This window comes from Apium graveolens, unplaced genomic scaffold (genome assembly GCF_009905375.1).
Source record: "Apium graveolens cultivar Ventura unplaced genomic scaffold, ASM990537v1 ctg153, whole genome shotgun sequence".
Lineage (NCBI taxonomy): Eukaryota > Viridiplantae > Streptophyta > Magnoliopsida > Apiales > Apiaceae > Apium > Apium graveolens.
The window spans coordinates 67,575-78,920 of record NW_027417286.1 but is presented as its reverse complement, the minus strand read 5'-3'; the positions used below and the strand labels follow the sequence as shown (position 1 = coordinate 78,920).

General features: G+C 33.6%; 1 protein-coding gene across 1 annotated transcript; it reads right to left on the bottom strand.

Annotated features, from left to right (window-relative positions):
- Nucleotides 1–9,570: 9,570 nt before the first annotated feature.
- LOC141699945 (F-box protein At5g49610-like) lies at nucleotides 9,571–10,800 on the bottom strand. Its single transcript, XM_074503739.1, has one exon. The coding sequence runs from the start codon at nucleotides 10,798–10,800 to the stop codon at nucleotides 9,571–9,573; it is 1,230 nt and encodes a 409-aa protein (XP_074359840.1).
- Nucleotides 10,801–11,346: the final 546 nt, after the last annotated feature.

Here is an 11,346-nt window from a genome sequence, read left to right as displayed (position 1 = left end):
CTTCCGAGACGGTGGATGAGCCAGACAATTTTAATTGTGTCCACTAATCTCTATGTAGCTCCGCCGCTCCCAATAGAAATAGGGTAAATTGATTGTCTAGGAGTGCTACAATAATAATGCCGACCTATAAGTTTAAAATGGGCTTTGTATTTTTTGGCAAAATCTCTTTTGGTCGACCCACTTACAAACTTGTCGGGCCCAACTCATGTGTACAATGCGCCTTGAACTAATTTTTAAAAATTTCTTATTTTAATTCTTATTAAACAAGAACATTATTGGTTAAGGCAACTATCTGTTAAGGAAAAATCTTTATTTTCAAAATAATTTGTTAAATGTGACTTGAAAATATTTTTATAAAATTATCTAATATAAACACAATCTTAGTTACTACAATGTTGAGATAGTTTTATAAATCCAGTAATGAAAATACACAAAAATGCATAATGTTTTTTTCGACAATATATAATGTTAAAAATGAATATTTGTATAAAATGTTAAAAATGAATGCTGAGGGTTTAGGTGCTTGTGCTAGGGCTGTCATTCGAGGGGAAGATGGTAAGATGAGGCTGGAATTCATAGCTATCAATCGATCACATGATCAATGAAATCATATGATTAATGTGTATCAAGATCATATATTATTTATTTTGGCTAATTTTATAATTAGTTCACTATTTTTACTTATGCTCAAGACATCAGCCCAAACATTTTCACATATACTGACACTCATCTTTCTCTCCAAATAAAAATTATAACTAAGATGGCAACACTCATCTTTTTTCAAATGATGAGGGTCATCGTCTTCAACAAAGTATAATCAATGGATTGACCAAACTGACGGATAACAACTGACATTCCCGATTCATAATCAAGATAGGGCGCATTAATTTTTCCAGGTGTATTAGTCCTGTTATTGAAGTACATAACTAATTAATATGACCCCGCAAAATCATAGGCAACCCAAAATGCCGTACCAATAACAAAAACAGACTGATCACTACCGATACAACCAATTATGATACCGAATCCTTCAAAGAATTAAACGATTCATGATTATTAAAGTCAAGTACCGCCAAGGAGAGATATTCAAGTGTACAGTGTTCTTAAAATTGTACATCATCAGAACATACAGTTAATAAATGGGTATTAGTATTATGGAAAAGTAAATATTTAGGATTAATATGGGCTGTCATATTTTGATAATTGGAGTGCAGAATGATAAACATAGGAGTCTTTAAGAGATAATACCATCATTTCTTCAGGCAAGTCTTTTGAGTATTTCTGACCAGATTTCTTCAGGCAAGTGAATGGCATCTTGTTCTCTTTCAACAAGTTTATCTTCAGACACTCGATCAGAAGGCCAGGAGGAGGCTGTTGCATTATATATAACAATGGAGTTTGGAGCATGTGTTAATTTTCTTAGCTCAATTTTGAAATAATAAACAATTCATATATGCGTGGAATGACCCAAGTTTAATACAGTAAATAGAGTGATGATAGCTTGACAATTAAAAGGGAGTACTATATAAGAAAAATTTCTTGCTACACCTACGTAAAAGATATTTGGAGAACAAAATGAACTTTCTGTCACGTTCATCAGGGAATTTCTGTCCGTCTACATTTCTCTTTCTTTGTGATTGTCTTGACAGAATTCGTTCCAGTTGTCACTAACGGCTAAACAGAACCTACAAACATGTCAAAATGATGACATAAAGTGATGAACCTTATTAAGTAGAACCATAAGCAAAACCACAACATGACATTTCTATTAATCAGGACGTCCATGAAGAAGACAGTTAATCAGGGGAATCAGAACCATAAAGAGGTCAATCAAACTGTTTATTGTCAAACTATGTAGACAACTGCATTGTACTTGCCTAATGAATTGCAGTCGACCTGTGAACAACACTGTCATTGTCGCATGACAAGGACCTTAAATTTTTAAAAGCAGCTTCTTCGGAGCTTTGCTAAATGCAAAGATGCAACTCTGATTACAATTGGACATTCAACAGATGAAAACAGAAAACTGATGAAGTTGAGGATACAAAATAGTTCTTATATATGAGGAAGTGGATTGCAAATATAAACCAATTTTTAGAATCCCTAGCTAAAAGCTAATGTTATAGAAGAGAGAATTCCTTTGGATATATAAGCTAAAGTTACCAACAATTTTTGTAACTTGTCAAATCTTTATAGAAGAGAACATTATATCAAATAAAGCTTTCCACTATAAAGCTTCAGAGCACTTGCAATTCCAAAGAACAGAGAGCAAATTGAATTTTTGTGCTAGCTCGACTCAATTTATGGCCAACTACATCTGGCCCAAATAAAGGGGCAGAACCCTTTGTAACAAGTGTGCTTATACTAACGAACTAGCATACCTGGACTTGTCCCAGAAACAAAAAGTTGGGTGATAAAACAAGTAACATTCAGTAAGTAATTGAGTAAGAGTTGAATCCTGCATTGTCAGCATTGCAGTCTCCTTAAACAATATGCTACTAAGGGCTCTGTTACGCGCCATAGGCCTACCTCGACGAGATGCCCAATTGTCAGTAGGAAACCATTATGCACTCTAGCACTTCATTGTAACCAATGCAATAGATTGTTGGTTTAGGAGTAAGCATAGAACCTGTCTTGTAGTTGATAGGCAGCAGTTGAGAATTTAAGTCTGCAGCCATGATCTTCATTCATAACATTACACAGACGACAAGTTGACCAATGTCAATTACCAAACCGAGCAAGTCCATCCGCTGTTAAAAGTCTTCCGTTGATTCAACAATTTAAGTTTCACCAAAGAATAGAGCCTAACTTGATCTTAGTGTAGCTTGAGTTTCTTTGTTCCAATTGTCAATGACCGAATAACAAGAGAACACCAAAAACATATAATTAAGTAAAATAGCGACAGAAAAGATGAAAATTGTTTCGCATAAATCAGAAACACGAAATACATGGATGGAAAATGTAAGTAAAACCATAATCTACAATTGAACAATAATGCATCGATGAATTGCTCCCCTAATCCAAAGAAATTCAAATCCACTAACGAGGCTTCCGGCTTTATACTTTTGTTCAATTATTTCAATCAATGTAAGCAAAACGAGACTCTCCTGAAAAGGACATACACCCAAAGTTGGTACAACCCCATCATAGCCAGCCAAATCACTTACTACATGATTTTTTAGATTATACGAAATCAATTTATTCGCTCCTTCAAGTATCACCTCGCCATTGTTCCTTATACCGGAGACTTCCGCCGTTATTTAAAAGTTTGAGAAATACTCGTCTTTTTCTCCCACAGATACTCATTCATTGGACCGTCTTTCAATACCCACATGTCAAAAGCATATACTATTTGGTCCTTAATAGAGTAAGCAATAGATTGACCATATGGATGAATAATATGTTGAATATCAAGATCATATTTGGTAAGCATATTTCTCACAACATGCCAGTATTGGTATCAAAGCACATGACTATTGTATCCGCATTCGAATTTTCCCGATATTGTATCCAATATGCCCGACCATTAACATAAACAGAGTGATTAGGATCAATTCGGTCAATAGAAACACCATCCTGACTTACTTTTTTCCAAGAATGAGTGTTTAGACTATAAACACAAATTGTGACTGACCTGCTGAAAATACGTTCTGCAGTGTGTAACAATATAATCATTAACTTCCGGTATGAACCCAAAAGCCAAGGCACACCACCCATGTGTTCCATATGGAATAGGTGAAGCTGGAAGAGTTTTATATTTTTGAACAAGAGGATTATACAGATATGTCTCTCGCGGATATTTTCAGGCCCAGTAAGAATCACTTTTTACGATCAACAAGCATATTAGGCCATATGCTTGTGCATGCCAGAAGGGTCTCTTGATCAAAGGAGGAAGATTTCTAAGTGTACAATATTCTCGAAATTGTATATCATCGTAACTTTTGTTAAGTTTTTATTAACACCCGCATTCTCAAAAAATAGGTATCGAGAATGATGATCATGGGTTGTATATCTGATGTGATTCAAGTGAAGGTTAACAAACATTGGAGTTTTTACCAGATAATACCATGATTTTTGGACGGATCTGCAACGCATGGTATATTTGACAGGCAGCCTTAAAAAATATCAGTTAAGAGTTCTTCTGGTAACTCATTAATCTTCTCGCACTCTCTGGCATCGTAGAATCACCGCTGCACTCTGTTATAACAGCACTCAGAGTTTGATTTATATTCTACTGTTATATGTTTTACATTATCGGTTTAATTTGTTATATCTTACTGTAAATCTTATTATGCAATTAATTTAACTCATAAGTAAAAATGTAGTTTAAATAATTTGGTATTATTACCAATTTAACATAAAATATATTTGTAAGATTTCCGGGCAGAGGAAAGAAAGTAATGCAAAGGCAATGCATGACTTGTAGATGCAAAGGAAACTGAAAATAGAATAAAATTAAAATTGAAATAAAATCACGAGGATGAATCTGTCCGAATTGTCACTTACAACAACACAGAACTTCATCATGGGTTGTTATCATGTTGTGATAGTTTGTGTGGAGTGCGATGAAAATAGGAGTTTTTATGAGATCATACCATGATTTTTGGACAGGTCTGCAACGCAAGACATATTTTACAGGGAGTCTTTTGAGAATCTCAGCTGGAATTTGTTCTGGGAAGTTGAAGGAGGGCATGTTCTTATGCTTTGAGCAACTCATCTTTGTGTTCTTTATGTGCTTTGAGGAGCTCATCTCTGAGATCTCTGAGAACCTTATGGTATTAGGTGTGCTTTTCTATTTTATCGGAGTAGGTAAGAAATAAAAATAGTAGCTAAATGTAGTAAATGTCAAATTCATGTTTATGAAGAAATAAGAATAGGAGCTAAATGTAGTAAATATCAAATTCATGTTTATGCCATTCACCTTTTCTTCAATAACCTCTTACGCCCTCATCTTTATGATAATGGAATCACACCCCTATACTTTTGCATTTTGTAACATTGAAACCCTTTTCAGATTAGAAAAAAATAATCAGAATCTCATTTAGGGCTTGATGCTCCTAAGATGCCCTCGGGTAACTATACTAGTTTAAAAGAGTTTCTGGGTCTGTTAAAGGACTTTGTGCTTCTCATACAACTATGCTGATGGAGTTTTCTATTAGTGAATACTGTAGTGAGCAACTGCATTTCTTAAAGAAATTGATGGTGACAACATCACAGCAGAGTGGCTCGCCATGGTGTCAAGCCAAGTACTATGGCCCTATGGGGACAGAATGCGACTAGGAATGTTTTAGTTGTCATGTACACAAGCTGCAGTAATGCCCGGCCTATATAGGTTTAAAATGGGCTTTGTATTTTTTGACAAAATCTCTTCCGCTCGACCCAATAAATAACTTACCGGCCCAACTCATATGTGTAAAATGCGCCTTGAACTAATTTTAATAAACTTCATGTTTTAATTATTATTAAACAATCACATTATTGATTAAGAAAGATACCTATTAAGTATTAAGGAATAATATTAAATATAAAAATGTTAAAATGTGACTTGAAATATTTTTATAAATTTATCTAATTATCTTAAATGTGACGGTGGAATTCGGAGTCAAATGATTACATGATCAGGGAAATCATATGATTCATGTGTATCAAGATCATATGTTGTTTAGTTTGGCTAATATTAGTTCACTATTGTTCCTTATACTCAAGACATCAGCCCAAACATTTTCAAATAAACTAACACTCATCTTTCTCTCCCAATAAAACTCTTCTATCACACCGTCTTTCAATACCCAAATGTCCAAATGGAGAGGGTCATCGTCCTTCACAAAGTAAGCAATAGATTGACCAGATTGACGAAAACAGGATCATCAAACTGACGTTTCTGATCCATCATCAATATATGCACATTAATTTATCCCGATCTATTTGCCCTGCTATTTAAGTACATAACTAATTAATACGACCCCGCAAAATCATAGGCAACTGAAAATGCCATACGACCAACAAAAACAGATTGATCACTATCGATACAACCAAGTATAATACCGTCTAGATGAAAATCCTTCCAAGAATTAATATTTAAACTATAAACAGTAATCATGACCTCCTGGACATGTTCGTAGGGGTCAGGTGGTTCAGGGTCAGAGAGATCGGGTAATTCCGGTCAAAGTCTGACAACATGTATCGCAACATAATCATTAACTTCCAGTAAATACCCAAAAGCTAAAGCCTTCCTCTCAATCTCTTCGAAAGTAAATCTTAAAAGAGGTGAATCTGGAAGAGTTCTGCATTTCTGAACAAGCGGATTCCATAGATACTGATTATCAAAGTCAAGCAAATTAAACCATTGGATAATGCATACCATTCGTGATTATTAAAGTCAAGTACTGTAAGTAGAGATATTCAAGTGTACATCATCAGAATATAGGGTTAATAAATGGGTATTAGTATTATGGGAAGTAAATATTTAGGACTAATATGGAAAAATCTTTAAGAGATAATACCATGATTTTAGACATACCTTAACAGAAAGTCTTTTGAAATTTTCAGACAAGATTCCTTCAGGGAAGTCGTAGGATGGCATCTTCCCCCGTTGATGCACAAATAATGACATCCGCATCTTCATAAAAAATTGAAGAACTCTACCAAATACCTATTGCGATAACAAGGCTCCCAACTTACTAACATTTTGTTTAATTATATTAAACAATATTAAACCAAAGTCTCCACAAAAAGCGTGATGATAGGAGGTGGTTTGGAGCCCTCCTCGTAATTTGAATATGGAGTCAAATGATCACATGAATCAATGAAATCATATAATCTTGATTCAAGATTATATGAATCAAACTGTTTGGTTTTTGTAATATGGGAACCATTATTCCCTGTGCCCAAGGCATCAACCCAAAAATTTTCATATAGACTAGCACTCATCTTTTTCTCCCAACCAAACTCCATAGATAAATGGTGGAATAGTGTTCAGGTTTTCAATATAACAACGAAGACACACAAATCAGACCACTCGATAATTCATACATGCATGATTATTGAAGTCAAGTGAATATAGTGTAAAGTATATTTCACATTGTTTATCATATTACCAAACATAGCAGTCTTTGAGAGATATCACCATACTTAACACAAAGTCTTTTGAAGATAATACAGATACTTGAAAATTTAATCAATTAACTATGCTAAAATGCGTCAATTGGATTATCGAGTAATAATAATATATTTTTTTAATGATAATGTACTCATAATGAACTTATGTAATTCATTATTTAGTTTAATTTGACTGAAACTCCTGAAAAATATATCCCGTACCCGATCAAATCTCCATCTTTTTAGATTTTCCGAATTCCCATATCCCCGTATCACGCACCCCGCACCCGCACTCATGCTTCCTAGCTCCCAACCAAACTCCATAGGTAAATGGCGGAATAGTATTCAGGTTTTCAATATAACACCGAAGACACACAAACCAGACCACTCGAGAATTCATACATGCATGATTATTGAAGTCAAGTGAATATAGTGTACAATATTCTTGACATTGTTTATCATCAAAACATACAACTAATAAATGGGTACCATATTAGCAAACATAGCAGTCTTTGAGAGATATTACCATGATTTTAGACATAATCAACACAAAGTCTTTTGAAGATGGCATCTTGTTCTGCTTCAACAGTCTCATCTTCAGACACTCAATCAGAAGACCTGAAGGAAGCTGCTGCAATTAGGGTTTATTTTTTCCTGAGTTTCCTTTTAGAGTCATAAAATTGCAGTTTTTTTAGTGTTTGAGTTATATTGTCCTAAAGGATGAGAAATGTAATTTTTTTTTATAACTATTGTAACTTTCACATATTTTTCTTGAAATTAGTGATTTTTTATGAAAGAATTTTGAATCCACAATTCAATAAAGTTTTAGTTTTTATTGCAGCTATTAAATCAATTTCAAATTATGGCTCATCTAAGATTCATTTACGAAAGGATATTATGTAAAAGTTTTGAATTTTCGCATCCGAGAAGTATCTGAGAAAGAATATTAATAGTGGCTTCTAAATTATATAAAAAGTTATTTATTTAATATAAATTTAATTTTTATACGACAGGAGAAACATATAAAAATGGTTAGAATATTAACCAACAATATTCACGAACTCCAAAAAAAGGCCTTAGGTCTATTGTAAAATAAGAAAAGATAAAAATAAGAATTTTGTTTTAAATAATTTATCTTTGTAATTGGAGAGAGTTTTAATCAATCATCTTTGCTAATTCATATAAGTTGAAGTTTTCCCACTCAAAAAAACCTCATTAACCATCATGAGTGTATGGGCAGCAGAACTATCTCTTTCTATATCTATTCAACTTTGGCAATGATATAAGCTGTAGCAATAAGACCTTGGAATCACATACACAGCAGCTGAAAAATCACCATTCAGGGAAGTTAGCAAACATCAGGTAAAATTCCCCCTTTGGGATGCCTTATAAGTTAAAAAATTTATATATATTTTTTAACTTTTAAGAAACTTATAAGAGATGATAAACTAGGCTAAATCAGAATTGCTTTTAAAATTTCCCGGTTTTGCACCAAGAATATCAATGAAAGTGAAAATGCAATAACAAATGCTAGCTACCCTGTTCAAAGGGCATGAGAATTTTTGGGCAGGTTCAACAGGAAATTTCAGTATGTCTACTTTAATCTTTCTTTGCCATTGTCCTTGCAGATTCCTTTCCACTTGTCATTGACAGCTAATCTAAAACTTACAAACATATAACTGGCAAAATTACGACATACAACGCACAACGCTGGAACTTATTAAGTAGAACCATGGCATGACGACATTTTTATTACTCATAACCACGAAAAAGACGGTTAATCATGTTCGTCGGAACCATCAAGAGGACATCTAAACTGTATAGTGTCAAACTAGATACTTGCCTAATGCATTGCAGTTGACAAGGACCTGAACATTTAATAGCAGCTACTTAGGAGCTTGCTAAATGCTCAGAAAGAGCAATGTGAACATGATCCAAGTACTCCAATAAACATACCATTTTGCTTCACAAGTATATTTCTCAGTAAACATCCTGCATATAGACAATATAAACACATACATGCATGACTATATTACTTCCAAGCGAAACAAAAAGATAAAATAAACAAATGAAAAAACATTACATATTTTTCAAGTACAAAAATCTAGATGAATTATCAGATAATATTGTGCAAACAACTTTGTCCCAATTGTCAATAGCGGCAAAACAACATAATCTTAGAAAATTTAGCAAAAAAAAAGTCTTAGAAGCATAACACACTATAAAGCAAAATCAAGAAAACTCTCAACGTACAATCATAGACTTGATGAACCACAATCAGAATCTGCAAAATTCAAAGAATTGTTTGCTTGATCTCATTTTTTTCCGGCATATCCACGAAAAGGAATCCCCGATTTCGTCGGTAATTAGATGTTGAAATCTTCCCCTGTTCATAATCTACTTTTGAAGCACATATCAGATAACATCGTCATAAAATGGAGAGCTAAAGAACTCTACCAAGTTCTCATTTGTTCAATTATGTCGATCAATATCAAGCAAACGCAGAGTCTCCACAAAAGGATGGATGAAAAAAAATGGTGTATCCTCGTCATTGGAATAGGGAGTCAAACGATCAACAAAATCATTTGGTTCATGGGTGTCAAGATCATATGTAATCAAACTGTTTGATTTTCCTAGTATTGGATCACCGTTGTTCCTTACACCCAAAACTTGAGCCGAAACATCTTCACTTATACTAACACTCATCTTTTTCTCCCAAGAAAACTCATCTATCATATCGTCTTTCAATACCCAAATATCCAGATGAGGAGATCTATAATCCTCATCATCCTCTTCTGCATCGAAATCCTCGACCTCAACAAAGTAAGCAATCGATTGACCAAATGGAAGAATAAGAGGGTTACAAAGCTGACGTTCGTGAAGTGCAATCCAGTTAGGCACCTTGATTTTTCCCAGTATATTTGTTTTGGTATCAAAGTACATAACTAACTGATATGACAAGTCGGAGTTAAACCCTACCCAAAATGCAGTTCCATTAACAAATACAGATCTATTAGTACTCATAAAATCAACAAAAACTTTATCTTGGCATATTTTCTTCCAAGAATTAGAGTTAAGACTATAAACCCCAATCTCTACTGTGTGCAGGGCCTGTTCGTATGAGTCATCAGGTGAGTATCGAGGAGAGTAAGGTGCAGCAGTCGATTTAGGTTTGACAATATGTACCACAACATAATCATTAACTTCAGGTAAAAACCCAAAAGCTAAAGCCTTCCACTCAGTCTCGAGAAATGTAAATATCGAAAGGGGCGAGTGAGGGAGCATCTTAAATTTATGAGCAAGAGGATTCAAGAGAGCAATGTTGGGATTATAATGATGTTCCGAATCAAACATTAAAGACAGACAAATTAAACCATTTGATTGCGCATACCAAGCACTAGCTGATCCTAAGTCAAATGCATGATTGCAATATTCTTCACATTGTGGATCATCGAAACGTACTGTTAATTCATGGGTATCAAAATTATGGAAAAGTAGATATTTAGGGTTTATATGGGATGTGAGTTTTTGATAATTAGAGTGGAGAGAGATAAACATAGGAGTTCTTATAAGAGAATACCATGATTTTTGGACAGCTCCACAGCATAAGATATCCTTGACGGGAAGTCTTTTGAGTATTTCAGACATAAGCTGTTCGGGAAAGTAGTGGGAGGGAATGTACTTGTGCTTTGACAAACTCATTTCTCCTCAATTTGTCTGTAAGAAGCCTGATACTAGAATTTAGGGGTGTTGGTTTTCAGGTTATTAAGTGGTCGGGTTTCATAAATTTAGTGATTTTGTTATGGTGTTGGTTTTCAGGTTATTAAGTGGTCGGGTTTCATAAATTTATTGATTTTGTTATGGTGTTTTCTGTCAATGCAATTTTCTTGAACCTAAAATATTATTTTCTCATATTATTTATATTTTTAATTTTATTTTGATACGAGAGTACTTAAAATCATTTACTAATGTATATATATATATATTTTGTATAAAAGCACTAAATCTGGGTTTATTAAGTTTATTGAAATGATACAAATATTCAAAATTATTTTTATATTTTCAGTGTAAGAACATCATAATATACAAATATGAAGGTATATGATGACATTTATATTTGGGTTTGTATACATACATAAAGTTATTCGACATTAATATATTATATATAAAATCTTAAATTAATATATTTAAAAAATCATATTATTATTATTATATATATATTATAGAGGCTAGTGACCAAATACAAAC